The 23,775-nt window shown below is 46.5% G+C and overlaps 1 protein-coding gene across 1 annotated transcript in view; it reads right to left on the bottom strand.

The window, feature by feature from the left end:
- Positions 1 to 545: 545 nt before the first annotated feature.
- MRAP2 (melanocortin 2 receptor accessory protein 2) overlaps positions 546 to 23,775 on the bottom strand; it is a 260,128-nt gene continuing 236,898 nt past the window's right edge. The window contains exon 4 of the mRNA XM_073673153.1: positions 546 to 3,397. Coding sequence (XP_073529254.1) covers positions 3,016 to 3,397 — 382 coding nt within the window. The 3' untranslated portion in view covers positions 546 to 3,015. The remainder of the gene's footprint in view (positions 3,398 to 23,775) is intronic.

Here is a 23,775-nt window from a genome sequence, read left to right as displayed (position 1 = left end):
CACAGCATCTTGCAGCGGCATGCTATTCCATCCGGTTTGCGTTTAGTTGGACCATCATTTATTTTTCAACAGGATAATAACCCCAAACACACTTCCAGGCTGTGTAAGGGCTATTTGACCAAGAAGGAGAGTGATGGGGTGCTACCTGGCCTCCACAGTCACCAGACTTGAACCCAATCAAGATGGTTTGGGGTGAGCTGGACCGCAGAGTGAAGGCAAAAGGGCCAACAAGTGCTAAGCATCTCTGGGAACTCCTTCAAGATTGTTGGAAGACCATTTCCGGTGACTACCTCTTGAAGCTCATCAAGAGTGTGCAAAGCAGTCATCAAAGCAAAAGGTGACTACTTTGAAGAACCTAGAATATAAGACATATTTTCAGTTGTTTCACACTTTTTTGTTAAGTATATAATTCCACATGTGTTAATTCATAGTTTTGATGCCTTCAGTGTGAATGTACAATTTTCATAGTCATGAAAATACAGAAAAATCTTTAAATGAGAAGGTGTGTCCAAACTTTTGGTCTGTACTGTATGTATGTATATATATATATGTGTGTGTATATATATATATGTGTATATGTGTGTGTATTTATTTACAAGTCAGTATAGTGCACAATTCTACAAAATAAAAAAGCGCAATTTATTACAGAAGTGACACTCAGACATCACCCATATATACTGTCCTGAATGAGCCTGACATCAAGTCAAGAATTAAACATAAGTCTCGTATTAGATCAACAAACTCTGCATAAATCAATAGTACTAGCAAAGATAAACTTTAATGTACTGCGATCTATCAGAGAAATGTGGGTTTTTTTTTCCACTTTTGAGCCACTTCTCCATTTCCCCAACTTCAGAACCCATCATCCACTTAGAAAAACAGCTCAAATTCATCTTGGTCAAAGCAAGATGGACTTCCTGCAAATTGAGGTATCTTGCTACAGTGCCTATTAAACTATGGATGGGACAAAAGGAGTGTGGAACAGGTAGGGACACAGAACATAGTCTCTAACAAGCAATTTATCTCACCAGTCCTAGTGCTGGATTTACAGCTACACTGCTCAGTACTGCTGTATAATGTCCTCCATGCTGCAACTTCTGTCTGTACACAGGGAAAGAAGAGCAGGAATGCATCTTTCTATGTGTACATTGTAGAATACATCTTAGCAGCTAGCCTCCACCCACTAGATGTAAGACTATTGGAAATTAGAGCCTGCAGTAGGGAAATATGTGAAAAATGCAGGATACAAGCTGTATAATAGCCAAAATAGTGTTATTCCTCAAGTACACATGGCAAGCTTATCTGAAAACTTACCCAAAATGACAAAGTACATTTTAAGATTCATTGGCACTATTAAAAATGCAAATTTGCGAGGCATTATGTCACCTCCACTCCACAGTTATGGTAAAACTTCTGCCCGTGGTGATGAAGATTTGTTAGTATCAAATTTGGACAGGCGTGTGTTTCCTTCGGCATTAGCCTGGTTTGGACTAGTAAGTAAATATCGATTGGAAAGTTCTGAGATCTTTGTCTATGACAAGATACCTGCATACCGAGGCCTAAAGGTTGAAGAAGGGAGATCAATGAAGGCAAAAGATTATGTAGAAGAACGTTCCAAGAGGTATTACGAGTTAGTACTTTATTGAGGGTATTGTCAGCTGGAATGCTACTTGAAAAACCTTCAAGGTGAAAAAAGGGATTTTGTTAAAGAGATTCAAGAAGTGGCAGTGATGCAATCAGTCTTCTTGCTTCCAATAGAAGAGTTACCAGTAGAATATCTAAACATTAGATAATTATTGAAATCTGTACATTCCACACAGAATATGTACTATGTGGCAGCAAGGTAATACCATTATTTGAATACCATCCATTATAGATGGCTGGCTTTTTTCGTAAAACACACTGCAGGTTATAGTAATGAACTAAGCACGTACTCTGGACTCAACCAGAAAAAATTAGTGGATTGTTGCCACTAATAAAATCATGTGCTTACCTTCACTGTAAAACGAAACCTCATACCTGATATGTTGCAATGGCAAAAACCCAGCTGTTTGCTAGCAGCCGTTTTTAAATGTGTGTTTCATTGTATTCACATCTACACAGCACAGCATTCCTCAATCAATAATAATCTCATTGATAGGATGCCAAGGAGTATAAGTGTGTGTTTTTCTGCACGTGGACCTCATACTCTCTTCTGAATAAATTGAGAAGTTTTGAACATTTTAGGTGTTTTTTTTCATCATTTGCATATCAATAATATATGTTTATCAGTCATGTGATTTCTATAGTGCAATGACTTTTCATCTTGGTGTTGCAGTTTCAATGTTTATTTTATTGAACAGTGTATATTGGGGCTGTTTTTCAGCAGAATGAACTGAGGCTTTAGTGAAGGCAAAAGAAATTATAAACCATTCCAAATAGTCAATTTCTCATCAAAACCTTCAGGCCTCTACTAAAAAGTTGAAGATGAAGAAGAATTTTACCTTCCAGCACAACAACAACCCTAAGCATATCTCCGAATCGATAAAAGTACGGCTTCGCCAGAACATCAAAGTTTTAAGATGACCCACCAAAGCCCATGCCTGAATCCAATTGAAAGTCTGCGGGTTTACCTAAAGAGGGCACTGTATACAGAAGATGCCCTTGCAATCTGACAGATATGGAGCGCTACCGCAAGGAAGAGTGGAAAAAGATTGCCAATTCTAGATGTATCATGCTGATAGACTTCTATCCAAAAAGACTGAATGCTGTCATGAATTCAAAGGGTATTTCAACAAAGTACTAGTTTAAGTGTGTGCACATGTGTGCAACCACATTATTTTAGTTCTTTCAAACCTTCTTGGGCAGAAAAAGAGTTTATTTTTCAATTGAATTGTACTGATTGGGTGGAAAATGTTCTGAAATGATTCTTCTTGGTAAGATATTTTTACATGACAAAAACTCGTCATTTTAAGAAGGGTGTTTTAGATTTTTTATAACCACTGTTCTTCAAGTTTCATATTGGAATAAGTCTGATCATTTCATAAGGTTATGCTGGTTTGAACAAGCTTGTTTATTTTCTAAAATAATTGGTGGGTCGTAAGTGAGATCCTCATCGGCTGAAGAGGAGTTTTGGTCTGTGTTCACAAAGTTTGGAATGTTGAATTTTGCTAGAGCATTAGGATCCTCTTCAACTACACAGTTTCTGACAGTCTGGTGTATAATAATTCCATTGTCTGTTGATCTGTCAGTTGACTTCGCTCTGTCCGACTGATCAACCTCATTAATGAAGCAATGAAATAGCGATCTAGATTCTTCTGCTCCTTGCTGGGTGAAGATTCTATCACCTTTTAACCTTCTACCAAAGTCTGCTTCAAAACTATTCATTTGGAATCTCTTTTCAGATGGATCCATATTTCTAATATTTAAAAGGGGACAAAAGTTAAGACATTAGTCAGTTTTGTACATTTGCAAACAATAGTATATTTCAAATTTACAGTACAATATTCAGTTACTTCTAATCACCTATATAAACATCCATATTTAAGATTTTTACAGGGACACTAATGCATTGAATGCTATACAATGTAGAAAAAGGGGAAAGGGAAGGTGCAGCGATTTTTAATTTTGTATTAATAATTGATTATTTAAGAAATTATTTTTAATACAAAATGAAATGTACCACGTTATTAGTTTTTTATTTATTATTTTTTACATTGGCCATTTTTATTTGGGGGTGAGTAAGAAGCTAAGCAGCATCTTACACACCTTACTTACAGCAGCCCTGGCCATAAGAGCACAAGCAGTGCGTGCAATGACAGGAGCTGCCAGGGCAGAAGTGCCTGGAAGCAGAGGTCCCGGATGAGTATCGGCACCTGTGGTGGCAGCGGGGTGCGGTAATCTCAGCCTCTCAGCTGTTATCACCGGTAACCACCGACATCTTCAGGTAACACAGACAGCACTGCTTGGGAGCCTGGAAGGTGAGTAGAAAGTTAGTTTCTTTTTCTTTGCATTGAATATATGGGAGCATATACCCAGGATGGGGGCATATTTCCAGAATGGAGGCATATTTCCAGGATACGGGCTTACACCCAAGATGGGGCCATATTTCCAGGATGGGGGCATATACCTAGGATGGAGGCATATAACCAGGATGAGGGCATTTACACAGGATGGGGGGTGCCATATACTAGGATGCACTATATGGGGCCATTATACTGTGGTGCAATATATGGGGCCATTATGCTGTGGTGCACTATATGGGACCATTATACTGTCCGTAACTATATGATTCCATTATACTGATAATATCAGCCCACAGCTGTCTGCTTTACCTTGCCTGGTTATGAAAAATAGGGAGGACCCCAGATCTGTTTTTTAGATTTATTAGGGTAAATATAAAAGGCACTAAAGGGTGCAAGTTTATTATATGTCGTATGTATTATTATGAAATTCTAGATCTACTGGACATTTATTCTATTACACCCCTGCTCCCTTAGAAGTGGACAGAGCAAGGTTACACATTTCTAAGGGAGCAGTGGTGTAATGTGTGACCCCTCTCGGTCCACTTCTATAGGAGTAGTAATATGGTGGATGGAGCGAGGGCCACACATTACACCACTGGACGGAGTGGTGTCATTGCAAGAGTAGCTAGGGTTTTGTTTTGGGATGGTGAAACTTCTGAGTGGGCGCCTAACCAGGTAACCCTGATTACAACTACGGTGGTGCACCCTTGTAGTACATGTAGGAGAACCTCAGCAGATGACCACGCTGTTACTAAAATTATAAAATACTCCATTTAGTATAATGCCCTCCTCATCGGACTCCATACAGTAGAATGTACTCCCCATAGGCCTCACTACAGTAGAATGCACTCTCCATCGCCCTACATACAGTAGAATGCACTCCCCATCGGCCTCCATACAGTAGAATGCACTCCCCATAGGCCTCACTACAGTAGAATGCGCTCCCCATCAGCCTCCATACAGTAGAATGCGCTCCCCATCAGCCTCCATACAGTAGAATGCACTCACCATCTGCCTCACTACTGTAGAATTCACTCCTCATGGGCCTCATTACTGTAGAATGCACTCCCCATCGGCCTCATTACTGTAGAATGCACTCCCGATCGGCCTCCATACAGTAGAATGCACTCCCCATAGGCCTCATTACTGTAGAATGCACTCCCCATCGGCCTCCATACAGTAGAATGCACTCCCCATCGGCCTCCATACAGTAGAATGCACTCCCCATCGGCCTCCATACAGTAGAATGCACTCCCCATCTGCCTCACTACAGTAGAATGCACTCCCCATCGGCCTACATACGGTAGAATTCACTCCCCATTGGGAGTATCCACATATCTAACCCCAGCTTATGATACAGCGAGCAGCACCATCTAACAGAATCAGCTCTGCCGGCGGTCCTCAGTGACACTGTACTGTACCGTCACCAACAAAATGGCTCCACACTGTGATCCTAAACTTCATCCTCTCTTATCCTGTTACAAACACCCAGAAGGGGAGGAGAGTAGTGAGGTCACAGACATGTGAGCAGATCCAGCCCACATTTACTGCAGTCGTAATGTGAGCTAGTTGTGCATGGCAAATTTCAGCAGCTGCTCCCCCTAGTGTTTAAAAGTGGAAATACCAAACCTTTTTAAATTATTTTTCATATTTTACTTCATTAAAAATAAATGATAATTTTTTTTAAAAATCAAAACATTAATTCTTAAAAAATTTTCAATTGTTGATTTTTTTTTTTGATGGCACCTTCCCTTCAACAATGTTTTGATCTTTTGACTTTCAGGCTCCATATTTCACCATTCACTACTGATTTGAACGTGAAACTACCATCATGTTATAGACCATCTTCTTGGCTATCTCATACATAAATTTGACTTTCAACTGTTTAGCATATGATTAGTTATGCAGATTCTTGTCATGTCACTTCATTGTTACTGTTCTGCACCTAAAAATCTAAATTTAAATTTTTATTATTTTGTTAGTATTTTGTAAATCCACCTTTTGACTTTCAACACCACTTGAATCCTTCTGGGCATCATCTCAATCAGATTCAAGCATCTCAACAAAAATCTGATCCGCGGTCTCTTCTACACATTCCCAACATTGGTTGACTCACTTGAGTATGTATACAGTTTTTTCTCTCTACCCACAAGTGTTTGATTGGGTTGAAGTATGGGGGCCAATCTAGTACATCTACTTCATTGTCAGTGAATCATTTCTTCGACAATCTCGACGTATGCCTGGGGTCGTTGTCCTGCTGGAACACTATGTTGTCCCTTTCACAGTACTCGAGTGTACGAAGTAACTTGTCTTGTAGGATACTCAGATATAGCTCAGCATTGAGACCACCATCGATCCTGGTAAAGTTTCCAATGCCATATAATCAGGCTTCCTCCACTGAATTTGACAGTTCCTTCAATTTTCTCAATCCATTAGCCTCTTTGTCCTCTTGTTTCTTCCAGACCCATTTGCCCTCATCAGGGTTTAGTCTATTGAATTTCGTCTCATCGCTCCACACCACCCGTTTCCAATCTTCTACTGTCTACTTTTCATTCTTGTTTGCAAACTTGAGCTGATGCTTATGACGAGATTGCAGTTGAGGCTTCTTCACCTTTTTTCGGGCCACCATTCCACACTTGTGTAAAGTGCGTCGCACTGTGTTTGCATGGATATCTGTGATCTCACTATTATGAAGCATACGAGCCACCTCCACTGCCGTGGTTGTCGCACCAAAACTGATAGAACTTGTGATGAGCAGACTTGTTGACTCCGATATTTTGCAAGGACATCCACCTCTTTCTTTTTAAATGGATGGATGGACTTTATTTCGTATTCCAATTCTCATGGCACTCACATGATGCAGTTTGGCAATTTTCTTGGTTGAAAGCCAGCTAGTTGATGCTGTTTCTCTTTTGTTGGAAAATCTTCATGAAAGCTCCTCGATCTGAACTAGTGACCTTTCGCTTGAGAATCAACCTAATAATACATTGAGCTATTAGGGAATGTGACAACAGGTTGTACAGTGGTGGCGAAAAGTATTGGCACCCCTGCAATTCTGTCAGATAATACTCAGTTTCTTCCTGAAAATGATTGCAATCACAAATTCTTTGGTATTATTATCTTCATTTAATTTGCCTTCAATGAAAAAACACAAAAAGAATTGTCCTAAAGCCAAATTGGATATAATTCCACACCAAACCTAAAAAAGGGGGTGGACAAAAGTATTGGCACTGTTTGAAAAATCATGTGATGCTTCTCTAATTCGTGTAATTAACAGCACCTGTAACTTACCTGTGGCACCTAACAGGTGTTGGCAATAACTAAATCACACTTGCAGCCAGTTAACATGAATTAAAGTTGACTCAACCTCTGTCCTGTGTCCTTGTGTGTACCACATTGAGCATGGAGAAAAGAAAGAAGACCAAAGAACTGTCTGAGGACTTGAGAAACCAAATTGTGAAGAAGCATGAGCAATCTCAAGGCTACAAGTCCATCTCCAAAGACCTGAATGTTCCTGTGTCTTCCGTGCGCAGTGTCATCAAGAAGTTTAAAGCCCATGGCACTGTGGCTAACCTCCCTAGATGTGGATGGAAAAGAAAAATTGACGAGAGATTTCAACGCAAGATTGTGTGGATGGTGGATAAAGAACCTCGACTAACTTCCAAACAAGTTCAAGCTGCCCTGCAGTCCGAGGGTACAACAGTGTCAACCCTTACTATCCGTCGGCGTCTGAATGAAAAGGGACTGTATGGTAGGATACCCAGGAAGACCCCACTTCTTACCCCGAAACATAAAAAAGCCAGGCTGGAGTTTGCCAAAACTTACCTGAGAAAGCCTAAAACGTTTTGGAAGAATGTTCTCTGGTCAGATGAGACAAAAGTAGAGCTTTTTGGGAAAAAGCATCAACATAGAGTGTACAGGGAAAAAAAAGAGGCATTCAAAGAAAAGAACACGGTCCCTACAGTCAAACATGGCGGAGGTTCCCTGATGTTTTGGGGTTGCTTTGCTGCCTCTGGCACTGGACTGCTTGACCGTGTGCATGGCATTATGAAGTCTGAAGACTACCAACAAATTTTGCAGCATAATGTAGGGCCCAGTGTGAGAAAGCTGGGTCTCCCTCAGAGGTCATGGGTCTTCCAGCAGGACAATGACCCAAAACACACTTCCAAAAGCACTATAAAATGGTTTGAGAGAAAGCACTGGAGACTTCTAAGGTGGTCAGCAATGAGTCCAGACCTGAATCCCATAGAACACCTGTGGAGAGATCTCAAAATGGCAGTTTGGAGAAGGCACCCTTCAAATATCAGGGACCTGGAGCAGTTTGCCAAAGAAGAATGGTCTACAATTCCAGCAGAGCATTGTAAGAAACTCATTGATGGTTACCGGAAGCGGTTGTTCGCAGTTATTTTGGCTAAAGGTTGTGCAACCAAGTATTAGGCTGAGGGTGCCAATACTTTTGTCTGGCCCATTTTTGGAGTTTTGTGTGAAATGATCAATGATTTGATTTTTGCTTCATTCTCTTTTGTTTTTTTTCCTTGCAAGCAAATTAAATGAAGATAATAATACCAAAGAATTTGTGATTGCAATCATTTTCAGGAAGAAACTGAGTATTATCTGACAGAATTGCAGGGGTGCCAATACTTTTGGCCACCACTGTATTTTGTAGTTTACCGGAAGAAATATATTTTTCCACGCCAGCAACAAAACAGTAACAATACAGTGACATAACATAAATCTGCATAACTACGGTAATTATATGCTAAATAGTTGCAAGTCAAATTTATGTTACATAGTTACTTAGGTTGAAAAAAGACCTACATCCATCAAATTCATCTATGAGATAATTGTCTATAAATTATAATATTCTCACGTTTGAAGCCATAGTGGATTGTGAACTATTGACCCCGAAAGTCAAAAGTTCAAAACATTGTTACCTTTTTGCTCCTCAGTGTATAATTACTTTTTTGCTACACTAATATACAGTGTATATGCAGTGAGACAGGTTTATCACAAGGGAGTAATGTCAAATGTTCCACAGCACCAGTCAGGTCCAATTTGCTTGTACATATCCCTAACAAACTTGTCTTCATGGATTTCAAACGACTTTTGAAACTATCCTGTGGCATGTCTGGCACTAAGACATTAGTAGCTGATTCTCTAAGTCCTATAAGTTGCAAAGTGTGACTTCCATAGATTAGAATTGTCTTGTCTACTACAACTCACAATTGCTCGATTGGATTTAGATCTGGGTAACTTGTTGGTTGTCAACATTTTGAACATTTAGTCATGTTCCTCAAACAATTTCTGAACTATTTATGTAGTATGACAGAAGGCATTATCGTAAGGAAAGCAGTCACTATCATAGGAGAATACCACAGCCATGATGGGTTTTACTTGGTTTGCAACAATGTTTAGGTAAGGCTAGGTTCTCGGGGAGTACTGTATTCGTGTGAACCTAGACTAAGTGAAATGTGTCAATCTTGTAATGTCTACATTAAGATTTCCCAGCAGAACATTGCAGAGCATCACACTGCTTGCCTCCTTCTCATAATGCAGCTTGGAGCCATTTCTCACCCACATTAGTGATGTACACTTACCTAGTTGTAAAATAAAATGTGAATAATCAGAACAAACGGCCTGCCATTTCTCAGTACGTACCACTCTGTGGCTATGAACCCCTACATACAGCAAACTGTGATGCACTGTGTTTTCTTAAACCATTTTCTATCATAGCCAGCATTAACTTTTTTTTGTAAATAATCAGTAGTACTGCAATAGCTCTTTTGTATGACTGAATTACGTGAGCTAGTCTTTGTTCTACAGGGTGGGCCATTTATATGGTTACACCTAAATTAAATGGGAATGGTTGGTGATATCAACTTCCTGTTTGCGGCACATTAGTATATGGGAGGGGGAAAACTTTTCCAAATGGGTGGTGACCATGGCAGCCATTTTGAAGATGGCCATTTTGGATCCAACTTTCTTTTTTTCAATGGAAAGAGGGTCATGTGACACATAAAACTTATTGAGAATTTCATAAGAAAAACAATGGTATACTTGGTTTTAACGTAACTTTATTCTTTCATGAGTTTTTCTACAAGTTTATGACCACTTATAAAATGTGTTCAAAGTGCTGCCCATTGTGTTGAATTGTCAATGCAACCCTCTTCTCCCACTCTTGACACACTGATAGCAACACCGAAGAAGAAATGCTAGCACAGGCTTCTAGTATCCATTGTTTCAGATGCTGCACATCTCATATCTTCACAGCATAGACAATTGCCTTCAGATGACCCCAAAGATAAAAGTCTAAGGGGGTCAGATTGGGAGACCTTGGAGGCCATTCAACTGGCCCATGATGACCAATCCACTTTCCAGGAAACTGTTCATGTAGGAATGCTCGGACCTGACACCCATAATGTGGTGGTGCACCATCTTGTTGGAAAAACTCAGGGAATGTGCCATCTTCAGTGCATAAAGAGGGCAACACATCATCATGTAGCAATTTCAGATATCTAGTGGCATTGAGGTTTCCATTGATGAAGAATGGCCCCACGATCTTTGTACCCCATATACCACACCATACCATCAAGATACGAGATGTGTAGCATCTGAAACAACGGATACTGGAAGCCTGTGCTAGCATTTCTTCTGCGGTGTTGCTATCAGTGTGTCAAGAGTGGGAGAAGAGGGTTGCATTTACAACCCAACACAATGGCCAGCACTTTGAACACATTTTATAAGTGGTCATAAACTTGTAAAAAACTCATGAAAGAATAAAGTTATGTTAAAATCAAGCACACCATTGTTTTTCTTATGAAATTCTCAATAAGTTTGATGTGTCACATGACCCTCTTCCCATTGAAAAAATAAAGTTGGATCCAAAATGGCCACCATGGTCACCACCCATCTGGAAAAGCTTTCTCCCTCCCGTATACTAATGTGCCACAAGCAGGAAGTTGATATCACCAACCATTCCCATTTAATTTAGGTGTATCCATATCAATGGCCCACCCTGTACATGCACGTCAGTAATCCTTGGAGACTCATGACCCTTTAACTTGTTTGCCGGGAAACCATCTTTGGACTTCTTTTGATAGACACTAACCACTTTGTACTGAGAAAACTTTGCAAGACCTGCCCTTTTGAAGCACTGACCAGTTGTCTAACCTTAATTTGGCCCTTGTCAAGGTCACTCAGATTGCACTTTAACTTCAAGAACTGATTTTTCACCTGCTGTGAAATATACAGCTCTGGCAAAAATTAAGAGACCACTGCAAAATTTTCATTTTCTCAGATTTTTCTCTTATAGGTATATTTTTGAGTAAAATGTACATTGCTGTTTTATTCTATGAACTACTGCCAACGTCTCCGAAATTCAAAGCTAAAAATTTCGTATTTATTTTCAGAAAATGAGAAATCGTCAAAATACTAAAAAAGAAACAGTGCTTTCAGACCTCAAATAATGCAAAGAAAACAAGTTCTTATTCATTTAGAAACAACAATACTCGTGTTTTAACTCAGGAGGAGTTCAGAAATCAATATTTGGTGGAATAACCATAATTTTTAATCACAGCTTTCATGCGTCTTGGCATGTTTTCCACCAGTCTTTCACACTGCTTTTGGGTGACCTTATGCCACTCCTGGCACAAAAATTTAAGCAGTTCTTCTTTGTTTGATGGCTTGTGACTATCCATCTTCCTCTTGATTACATTTCAGAGGTTTTCAATGGGGTTCAGGTCTGGAGGTTGAGCTGGCCATGACAGGGTCTTGATGTGGTGCTTCTTCATCCACACATTGACCTAGCTGTGTGGCATGGGGCATTGTCCTGCTTGAAAAAACAGTCCTCAGAGTTGGGGAACATTGCCTGAGGAGAAGGAAAGCAAGTGTTTTTCAAGGATAACCTTGTAAGCGGCTTGATTCATATGTCCTTCGCAAAGATTAAACTGCCCAATTCCAGCCTTGCTGAAGCATCCCCAGATCATCACCGATCCTCCACCAAATTTCACAGTGGGTGCAAGACACTGTGGCTTTTCATCCCGGTCAGTGGAGAGTCGCTTTCGCCTTCTGCCAGTCTGTAGCTTTGTTATCCCCAATGTCTGCTTCTTGACCTTGTTGTAATGGACTGCCGTCTTTGAAATTTTAAGGATGGATGCGAACATGATGCTCACTCTATCCCTCTGTGGCGCCCCTGAGGGTTCAGTCGCCACAGAAGTACTGCACCTCACCCAGAGGTATGGTGTCTACCTTCTCTCAGGTAAGATGGGAGTTCTGCACGGAACCCCAACACACCTGCATCCAACACTACACTACTCCAGGCTGGCTGGAGGGGCAAGACGCAATGTATGTTTCTGCTGAGCCCTGACCCTGGCTGGAGTGGGGGGAACCCAAAGGTAGGGGGGAACCAGTAGTGGGTGTGGGTGGAGGAAGTAGTTAGAGGGAGCACTTTGGTAGGAGTATAAAATAGGGAAGCCATCTTAGGCAGCAGAGATTAGTTAAGTGGTCAGTTCTAGGGAGCTGTTCAGAAGAACAGCCCGGGACTGTTCGGAGGAACAGTCCGGGAGCAGAGTCTCATTAGGAGATCTGCTCCACAGTTAGGGCCAGGTCAGAAGGCCCCGGAGGGGAGCAGGGAGTAGGCTCCGTTCTACAGAAAGGATCCCAGGGGGTACGGCGCATGCAGGACGGCACCCATACGCCCCGCATCTGTCAGAAGACAAAGGGATCGCTGCGGCATTCTAATCCCCCAGGAGGGTCAAGTAGGTCCCGGATCCGACGTACTGGAAGGACTTCAGAGCACCCGAGTGGGATTAAGAGTGGGCAGCGCAGAGCAGGAGGGAGAAGGACCAGAGTAAAGACGGTCAAAATAGGAACACGAGAAAGTGGGGTTCTGCCAGGTACTCCCAAGCTGTCTGAGGAAGGACTGAACCCCTGCCCGGTGAACGTAGCGCGACGAGGGAAGCCTTTACCTGTAAAGTGCACCTGTGAAGTGTCTAAAGAACTGTGAGTAAAATCTTGGATGACTGCACTGCACTGCCTCTGTCCATTCTTCATTGGCACTATCGTTCCCTCTGCACCACAACGCCCAGCGCGACCCACTCTCTTCAAGTACACTGCCCTGAGGCCTGCTCCACCTGTGGGGAGCCGTTCCATCACAAGCTGCCCTAACATCTGCCTCAGAGGACTGTAGCAGCGCTGGTGATCCTCACCAGACACCACAGGTGGCGTCACGAACTTTCCCAAATCCCCCATATATTCATATCCCCCCCTTTTGAGTGACCGCCCTGGGCCACGGCTGCCGAGTACCCCACGGCCCTGGGGGCGCGTCACCTCTGCTAGTAAAGCCAGAATTGAGCCCTTCTTTTCCTCACTCAAGACTTTTCTTTTCAACTCCTTTGGCATGGTTAAAAGTTTTTTTTTCATTCAAATTACTTTTGGGCTATTCCTAGCACTTGTTTTGCCATCCAGCTTGTCCTATTGCAAGAGGATTGTGAAGACCGCAGTGTTTTTTTATACTTTCCCTCGTTACATAAGATTTGGTTCTGATGATCACCTAATCAGAAGCACATTATGTAGAATGAGGTGTACTTTGGTTGGAATTCAACTGACACTGGAATGGAATGGCTGTCAGACACGTAGAGATGGTGATTTTTAGAAAACTGTGCAATAGTCTCTTAATTTTTGCCAGAGCTGTATACTAACCCTTGATAGGTGCAATAGTAATGAGATAATCTGTTATTCATTATAAATATCACGGTGCTTGAAAGTTTGTGAACTCTTGAGAATTACCTTTTCCATTCACCCTGACAGCATCGTACTAAGAAAGACTATCCGCCCCAAGGAACAGGAAATCTACAGAAATAAAAGGGCAGTACCTCTGCATACGCCGCAGTGTGGTTTCCTGTTCCTGTAAGAGTTCGGCTAGGTGAGTAAGTGATTTGCAGGCTATTTTAATTAATCCACCTTTCACAATCATCCTAGAATATAAAGTGATATTAAGACCTGACTCTGCTTTTCTTCCAAAAGTATTCTCCAGGTTTCATAGAGCCCCTGGGTGAGCTTGTCTTTCATTCTCTAGATGTCAAAAGATGTTTCCTTAGATATATTGAAGTAGCAAGTTCCTGACTGAGGTCTTCTGCCATGTTTATTTTGTTCCAAGGTCCAAATAGGGGTTATAGAGCTACTAAATCCACTATAGCCAGGTGGGTTAAGATGGTCATAGCCTTAGACTACTCTGGCTCGGGTCGGGATCCTCCTCAGGATTTTGGCTCATTCTACAAAAGCCATGACTTCTTCCTGGATGGAAAGAGCTAATGCTTCCATTGATCAAATGTGCAAGACGACAGTCTGGTCGTCTCCCTTCACTTTCTTTAAGCACTAGAGGTTGGATCTGGGGCACTCTCTCCTTTGGAAGAAAAGGTTCTTTCAGCTCCTTAGTGATTTCCTCTATTTTAGTCGCTCTGTACGATGCTGTCAGTCTGAAGGGAAAATATGACAATTACTTAACGGTTATTGGATTTTCCCGAATTATGACAACACTGTGCTAATTCCCTCACTAATGTTTCTGGCAGTTGAATAGTTCCCATCTTTCTCACTGGGTGTAGTAAATATAAAAAAAATGGTATGTAGTGAAAGCAGAAGGCTAATTTTTGTGTGTATGTGTAAGTACATATAATATGTATGTGACTTTAATGATACGGCTACCTAGTATGCTCTGTAAATACAGACATACGAACAGGTACCGTCCTATTTTTCTGTAGGTTTGCTGTTCCTGGGGCGGACACTCACTTGGTACGGTGCTCTCATGGTTCGGGAAAATCCAATTACCGGTAAGTACCGTATTTTTCGGACTATAAGACGCACTGGACCATAAGAAGCAAGATGCACTTAGGTTTTAGAGGAGGGAAAAAGAAAAAAAATGTAAGCAAAAGATGTGGTCATGATGCACTGTTAAGGGGGATGGGTTCTGCTGCTGACACTATTATAGGGGTAATGTCTCCCAATCCCAATTCTGTTAATATCCCCCATCCTGGTATATATGGCCCTCCCTTCCTATTATACGTGGCCCCCATCCCCATCCTGGTATGCATGGCACCCCAATCCCCCATCCTGGTATGCATGGGACCCCTCATTCCCCATCCTGGTATGCATGACACCCCTGATCTCCATCCTGGTATGCAAGGCACCCCTAATCCTGGTATGCATAGCACCCCTCATCCTGGTATGCATGGCACCCCTCCATCCTGGTATGCATGGCACCCCTCATCCCCATCCTGGTATGCATGGGACTCCTCATCCTTATCCTGGTATGCAAGGCCCCCCTCATTCTTATCCTGGTATGCATGGCACCCCTCTTCCTGGTATGCATGGCCCCCTTCATCTCTCTTCCTGGTATGCATGGCACCCCTCATCCCTATCCTGGTATGCATGGCCCCCCTCATCCTAGTATGCATGGCACCCCTCATCCCTCTTCCTGGTATGCATGGCACCCCTCATCCCCAATCCTAGTATGCATGGCACCCCTCATCCCCAATCCTAGTATGCATGGCACCCCTCATCCCTCTTCCTGGTATGCATGGCACCCCTCATCCCCAATCCTAGTATGCATGGCACCCCTCATCCCTCTTCCTGGTATGCATGGCACTCCTCATCCCCAATCCTAGTATGCATGGCACCCCTCATCCCCAATCCTGGTATGCATGGCACCCCAATCCCCCATCAAGCTGCACACAAAAAAAATAAACACTTCTGTGGTGGGCCACTGGGGTGGCGCTAGATGTTACAGAAGGGCCAGCTGTGGAGTGTAGTCTCACTGGCAGTAGATAATGATGTCACAGTAGCTGAAGTGGGTCGCTAGACCCCTCAACGCTTCCCTCGTGTCCACAACAATTTCAAAAGCGGGAGGTGTCACTTGTGGATGGTATAGGACCCCCCGAGGGCACTCCTGTAGCTGTGGTGTCTGGGTGCAGGTTTTGGAGTGCCCGTGATGTTTGTGCAATCTCAAGCAGCCAGACACGCAGGTGAACTTGTAAACATAACAATTTTACTGAAGGAGGTAACGGGGTACAGTCTCTCTTACAGGCAAAGTTCACAGTATATTGTGCATATGGAAGTTATGGTTTTCTCCTCATGAGACAAGCGAGGTTATGGCTTCTCAGCGCGGCTGGAGAACAGTTCTCTTCACTTAATAGTAGAGGAAATGCTATGTGCAGTCCAAGAAATATTGCACTTGACGCGCCCCTGGGCCTGTGTCGCGCTGCGTTGCGCACGCGGGAGCTTACCCGGAGCCGGATCTGTTTAGGGTTGTAGTCTCGTGGCGGTGACCCGGTCCGTGCCCAGGGAGTCAAACTGGACGGCAGTCTGTTAGCGGTAGAAAATGGTTGATGACTACGCCACCCGTTGAATGCAGCCAGGGGGCTGCTGCTGCAGGGCAGACCGCTGAGGCCGGTGGAAGGATGGTGCAGCGTGATAGTATAACCCCCAACGGGAGGGGTATGGCCTCAGGGCAGCCGACGTGGATGATGGGGGTAGCAGGAACCACTCAGAGACGGTATGGTAGCGTTCAGGGTCTTTACTGGTAACAACGATAGACCCTCCCGGAGTACTTGCTAGCGAACGGGGCCTGGTCAGTCCTTGAGCAGATGGGATCTCCCCTGGCCAGGCGTAGTTGTAGGCCTCCCAAGCTGACTGTACTCTTCTGGCTACCTTGCTAGAAGCTGATGTAAGTAGCCCACGTCCCTGAGTGTACCGTGTGGTGCTCACCCGTATGGCCGGTGACTCGGGGCCTTCTAATGGCTTCCGCTCCACGATGGCGGTGCTGGTCCCACGCGTGTGACCGGGCCTTTGGGCTTCTGGGCCAGGGGACCTGAAATCCCCTGCCTGACGGATTCTGCTGCTGGGTAGAAGTTAGTCCCCACAGCCTCGGACTCCGGGTCCGGTAAAGAATCTTCTTAGTCAGGGCGAGCTCTTTAGCTGCCAGCCCCTGACTCCTTGTGACTCTGCTGCTTCCTATGCTGCTCTTGTCTCTACTCTTCCTGGACTCACTAACCCTGCCTCAGCCCCGGGTTTATACAGGGGAAGTTCTTCCCCTCCCAAGGCTGGGCAGGAGGTGTGGCATGCACAGGATCCCTGACCAAAGGACCTCCCACCTGCTCTCAGACGTAATATCTCTATCACTGTGACAACCAGACCCCTGGGGTGTCACACTCCCCCCTAGTGAAATTTAGTACTCCGGGACTAAACACTTTTTAGAAAAATATAACAAGGTATATCAAAGAACAATAAAATACAATAAGGAAACACAATAAGATGGTCACGGATGTCCGCAACCGGGTGCAGTCTTTGAAGAAAAGCAAAGGTGTCCATTTCACCAACACAGGGAGACGTAACCAGGTAGGGGTCTGTCCTACCCCGAGTCCTTAACAGTCTCTAGTCCATCCTGGGTTACGCTCCAACTATATACAAAGGATTCCCGGCAAATCCACCGAAGACTCCTAAAAACAACTAGAAACACAAAATTACACACAAGCAACAATAAACAGGTAAACATTGTAAAACAACTTAAACATTTAGATCCTCCAACGTGCGGGTAACTGGCCTCTAGTGGCCCTAGTGGACCTACGGAGCTGACTGTCTGGCCCTGAACTACAGGGTGTAGGAGCTGTCAAGGGTAAACTGGGCAGCTGTCTACCGGCTCTTTGTCTCACTAGGGGTACGGCAGGCTCACTATAAGCAGAGGGTGGATTCTCCTGTTCCGCTTGGGTGGAGTCTTCTGCCTCCTGGACCGGCTGCTCTTCCAGCTCTACCCGTTGCTCCGTAGGTTCTTGGGATGATGGTTGGAGGAAGGTGAGTACGGGTACCACAACTGCACCATTGACTTGAGTCCAAGACCGAGGGAAGTCCCCGAGCACGGTACTAACCATATCTTCCCTTTCTTCCACGGGTCGATGGTCTTCCTGTTCCTCCTCAGGGTTCCTCAGTTGTTCGGGGCACTTCTTCAGGTGGTCCCGGGATACAATGGCTGTGGTTTCCCCTCCGTCTTTACTGATGGTACAGACCTTCGGGTTCTCGTGGCTTGAGGGCAGTACGGTGTACGGGTCCTTCTCCCACTGGTCGTCCAACTTGTGGAGCCGTCTCTTCCTCTTCAAGACCTGCTCTCCGGGTACCAGGGGAACAGCGGGAGCATACTGGTTGTAAGTCTTCTCTTGTCTTTCCCTAGCCTGACAGAGACTTCGCTCCACGCTCTCCTGTACTTTCCGGTACTGCTGCTGCCTCTCTGTGTCCCAGTCTGTTTCTGGTGAAGTGTCCTCGGGCGTCAGGACTCCCATTTCCAGGTCAACAGGTAACTTACCAGGTCTTGCCCTCATTAGGTAAGCCGGGGTACAGTTGGTGGAACCTACCGGGATGTGGTTGTATAGGTCCACCAGATCGGGCAACTTCTCAGGCCACAGACTGCGTTCTTCCAGGGGCAACGTTTTTAGAAGATCCATTACCACCTGGTTCATTTTCTCACAAAGTCCATTAGTTTGCGGATGGTAGGGTGTCGTCCTTATCTTCCGGCAGCCATACAGATTGCAGAATTCCTGGAAGACCTCCGCTTCAAAGGCAGGTCCCTGGTCCGTCAGCACTTGGTCCGGGTACCCGTGTGGACGGCAAAAGTGCTGCTGGAAGGCTCTAGCTGCTGTTCGAGCCGTTAAGTCCTTGACGGGGACGACAACCAGAAACCGGGAGTAATGATCCACGATGGTTAACGCGTAGACGTAGCCACTTCTGCTGGGGGTCAGTTTTACATGATCCAAGGCTACCAGTTCCAACGGTTGCCGGGTGACGATGGACTGCAGGGGAGTCTTCTGGCTGGCCCGGTCCTTCCTTCTCAGATTGCACGGGCCACAGTCTCTGCACCACTTCTCGATGGTTCCCCTCATGCCTACCCAGTGGAACCGCTCGCGCAGTAGGAACTCCAGCTTTTTCCACCCGAAGTGTCCAGCTCCGTCGTGGTATGCCTCCATCACCATGGCTGCGTCTCTTCGTGGCACCACTACTTGCCAGAGTAGTTCATGCGTCCTGGAGTTAACCATTCTGCGGCACAACTTCCCCTTGTAAAGGAACAGTCGACTCTTCTCTGCCCATAGTTGTTTGGCTTCCTCTGGAGCGTCTGATTCCAGGCTAGCCTCCGGGCGAGTCAGCATCTCCTTCACCAGTCGGACGGCAGGGTCGCTGTCTTGCGTTTCCGCCCAGTTGTAGTGAGGTAAGGGGTTCAACGTAGCAGCCTGCTTACTCCTTACCCGGTGGGAATACTGGATAGTCCCATGACGGTGGAACGCAGGGAGTTCAACTTCTTCCAGTCCCTCCGGATCTTCTCCTCCGTCCGGCAGGTTGGGCATCCTGGACAGGGCGTCCGCGTTGGTATTGGAGCGCCCTGCCCGGTATTTAATTGTGAACTCGTAGTTGGACAGACGGGCCATCCACCTCTGCTCCAGGGCACCGAGTCTTGCCGTGTCCAGGTGTGTCAGCGGGTTGTTATCCGTGTATACGGTGAACCGGGAAGAAGCGAGGTAATGCTTAAAGCGCTCGGTGACTGCCCATACCACGGCCAGGAACTCTAGCTTGAATGAGCTATAATTCTCGGGATTCCTTTCGGTGGGTCGCAGTTTTCGGCTGGCATAGGCGATTACTCGCTCTTTCCCCTGCTGAATCTGGGACAGTACGGCTCCTAGCCCGACGTTACTGGCGTCGGTGTAGAGGATGAAGGGCTGGCTATAGTCCGGATACGCCAAGATTTCATCCCCCGTGAGGGCCATCTTCAGCTGGCGGAAGGACTCTTCCTCTAGCTCTTCCCATTTGAAGGGCGGCTTCTGGTTCTTGGCCTTCCGGGACTGGCCTATCAGGAGGTCCTGCATAGGCGCCGCCTTTTTGGTGAAACCGGGAATAAACCTTCGGTAGTAGCCTACCAACCCTAGGAACTGCCGCACTTCTTTTACGCTGGAAGGGCTTGGCCATCCTTTGATTGCGGTGATCTTATCGGGGTCGGGAGCCACTCCGTCAGCGCTCACCACGTGTCCCAGGTATTGCACCTTTGGTTTCAGGAGGTGACACTTGGAGGGTTTCACCTTTAGGCCGTAACTCGCCAGAGCTTCGAACACCTCCGCCAGGTGTTTCAGGTGGTCCTCATAAGTTTTGGAGTATACGATGACATCGTCCAGGTACAACAGGACCGTCTCGAAGTTTCTGTGGCCCAGACAGCACTCCATTAATCGTTGGAAGGTTCCTGGGGCGTTGCAGAGTCCGAACGGCATGCAGGTGAACTCGCTAAGTCCCATCGGGGTGGTGAATGCGGTCTTCTCCCGGTCCGCCTCTGCTACAGGAACCTGCCAGTACCCGCTAGTGAGATCCAAGGTAGAGAAGAAGTTAGCAGATCTTAAAGCAGCCAATGACTCCTCTATCCTTGGTAAGGGGTACGCATCCTTGTGTGTGATACGGTTGATTTTCCGGTAATCTACACACATCCTCATGGTGTTGTCTTTCTTTTTGACTAAAACTAGTGGGGCTGCCCAGGGGCTACAGCTATCCCGGATTACCCCAGCCTCCTTCATGTCTCTAAGCATCCCCTTGGCGTGTTGGTAATGTGCAGGGGGTACGGGTCGATACCTCTCTTTTATGGGAGGATGATCTCCCGTGGGGATGCGGTGTTCTACCCCCTTGACTCGCCCGAAGTCTAACGGGTGTTTACTAAACACTCTCTCATACTCTTGAACCACCCGATAGACTCCTTGTTTCTGGTGTGAGGGAGTGGAGTCAGTACCCAGATGTAGTTGCTGACACCAGTCCTCCATGTCTTTCTTAGAGCCGTTACCTTCCTCCGGGTGAGATGGAGGCAAGGGTTCCACAGATTGTATAGAATTTTGATTAGTGGTATATAATTTGGCTAGCGTGGCATACCGGGGCAGGTACACTTCCCTCTCCCCGATATTTATTATGCGAACGGGCACCCTCCCATGGCGTACATTGACCACCCCCCGTGCTGTCAAAATGGTGGGCCTACTGTCTGAGTAAACTGGTTCTACCATTGCCTGGTAATCTCTACCTCTCAGACCAATAGCTGCCCGGCACCAAATCATCATTTCACTTTTTGGGGGCATGGCAATAGGAAAAGGGTCACACATTCTTACGCTACCAATCTCACCGCCGGAGAGTTCCACTTGTTGCCGTTGCATCAGTGCCCGGATCTCTTTCTGGAGCACCCGCTGCTCGCCGGAGCTGGCATTCTTGGCAACCTGCTGTAAAAGGAAAATCACCTCTGCAAGACAATTTTCAATTACATTAGTTCCTAGAGTTATTTTTGGGTGACTCTCATGTTTGTCAATATCTACAATGATCAGTCCCTGTGCGGCCAGTTCGACTCTACCAATTTTGATGGTCACCTCTTTAAATCCGATCTGTGGCACGGGCTGACCATTGCTGGCGATGATACTCAAGTCGTCGTCAGGGTAGCGGGTAATATCCGAGTCATTCCAGTACTGCTTGAAGAGCACGTACGGGATGGTGGTGACCTGTGACCCGGTGTCCAGTAGGGCACTCATGGGAATGCCATCCAGTACCACAGGCAAGACTGGACGTCCTCCCACATATCTGTCGCGCCAGTTCGATGGGCCTGGTGATCTTTTTCCTGGGGGTTGGCCCTCTACCCCAGGTTGTGCCCGTTTAAAGAACAGTACCTTTCCATATGTCCGGGTTGATTGCAGCGGCGGCAGATGGGTCGTCCGTCCTCGCTGTATCGGTCACTGGGTCTTCCTCTGGCCGGTGGGGTCCTCCTTGGTCGACGCCACGGGATGTCCTCCGGTCCGGATGCCAGCTGGATCTTCCCTGGAGTGGAAACCTGTAAAGACTGCACAGTTCGGGTTAGCGCAGCAACGCTTTTAGCTAGCTCTTGGACCTGATGGTGTAGGTCTGGAGCCGGGTCATTGTCCAAAGCCTGCGCATCAGCTCCCACAGGCCCTGCTGACAAGGGCGCCGCCTCCTGGTAGTAAGTGGTAGTGGGGCGTCTGTGGGTCACAACGCCACCTGGTGCCGGTTCTCGGAGCACCCGGATGGCTCTGTCCTTGAACTGTGCAAATTCTAGATGAGGGTCCTGTAAGGCCATTGCCCGCAACTGGGTGCGGTGGGCATTGCAATATAAACCCTCTATAAATTGTTCGGTCAACAGCCTGTCCTCGTTTCCCACTCCATTAGGGTCGGTCTGCTTAATGGCCCTCAGGGCCTCTTGTAGGTTGAGTGCATAGTCCCTTATACTCTCATGCGCTCGCTGCTTGCACCCGTAGAATCTAAGTTTAATCTCGGCTGAGGTGCGGGTATCAAAGGTGTCCTTCAGCCGGGTTAGTATCCCTGCGACAGTCTTCCTCCCAGGTGGCCAGGATTTTACTTCCCTTTTGGCTGCCCCAGTTAGTTGGGCCACCAGGATGCTCACTTTTTGCTCTTCTGTGAGGGGGTACACCTGGAAGAGGCTATCCAGCTTTTCTCTAAAGTCATGCAGGGTATGTGACTCCCCTGAGTACTGGGGTAGCCAAGCTGCTCCCGGGATATAGGGCATGGTGAAGGGCATAACTGCAACAGCGGTAGCGCTGGCGGGGGTTGAGGCAGTGGAGCTCTCCTCCGTATCCGACATCTTCCTCCCCCCTAGTGGACCGTGGCCTACCTTGCGATGATCCTGTTCCGTAGGCCGCGGCTCCGCAGTGGATCGTCAGGGTTGAGGACCTTCCGTCGCGCTCCTGTGACGTCGGCGTCTGCTGGGCTCCTTCCAGGACCTTACGCAACGTCCGGACGTGAGGCGGGGCTTCAGTTCTCGCGCGCTTTCGGAGTCCACGCCCCTCTTCTTCCCGCGCGGCGTCCTCAAGATGGCGTCCAATGGCGGGAAAACTCCACGGATGGCGGGAAGAAGGTCGAAGATGGCGCCGGATGGCGGGAAAACTTCGCGGATGGCGGGAAGAAGGTAGAAGATGGCGCCGGATGGCGGGAAACCTTCACCACTGGTAAGTTTGAACAGTCTTTGCTTTTCAGGCACGCAGTACCCGGTGGTTGCGGGCACGAAATCCTGCCGACTACGCCAAAGTTGACGCGCCCCTGGGCCTGTGTCGCGCTGCGTTGCGCACGCGGGAGCTTACCCGGAGCCGGATCTGTTTAGGGTTGTAGTCTCGTGGCGGTGACCCGGTCCGTGCCCAGGGAGTCAAACTGGACGGCAGTCTGTTAGCGGTAGAAAATGGTTGATGACTACGCCACCCGTTGAATGCAGCCAGGGGGCTGCTGCTGCAGGGCAGACCGCTGAGGCCGGTGGAAGGATGGTGCAGCGTGATAGTATAACCCCCAACGGGAGGGGTATGGCCTCAGGGCAGCCGACGTGGATGATGGGGGTAGCAGGAACCACTCAGAGACGGTATGGTAGCGTTCAGGGTCTTTACTGGTAACAACGATAGACCCTCCCGGAGTACTTGCTAGCGAACGGGGCCTGGTCAGTCCTTGAGCAGATGGGATCTCCCCTGGCCAGGCGTAGTTGTAGGCCTCCCAAGCTGACTGTACTCTTCTGGCTACCTTGCTAGAAGCTGATGTAAGTAGCCCACGTCCCTGAGTGTACCGTGTGGTGCTCACCCGTATGGCCGGTGACTCGGGGCCTTCTAATGGCTTCCGCTCCACGATGGCGGTGCTGGTCCCACGCGTGTGACCGGGCCTTCGGGCTTCTGGGCCAGGGGACCTGAAATCCCCTGCCTGACGGATTCTGCTGCTG

Source organism: Phyllobates terribilis, unplaced genomic scaffold (assembly GCF_046119375.1).
Source record: "Phyllobates terribilis strain yellow unplaced genomic scaffold, ASM4611937v1 Scaffold_3__8_contigs__length_932513732, whole genome shotgun sequence".
NCBI lineage: Eukaryota > Metazoa > Chordata > Amphibia > Anura > Dendrobatidae > Phyllobates > Phyllobates terribilis.
Note: the sequence above shows the minus strand (reverse complement) of the source record. Positions and strands in the feature narration are given on the sequence as shown.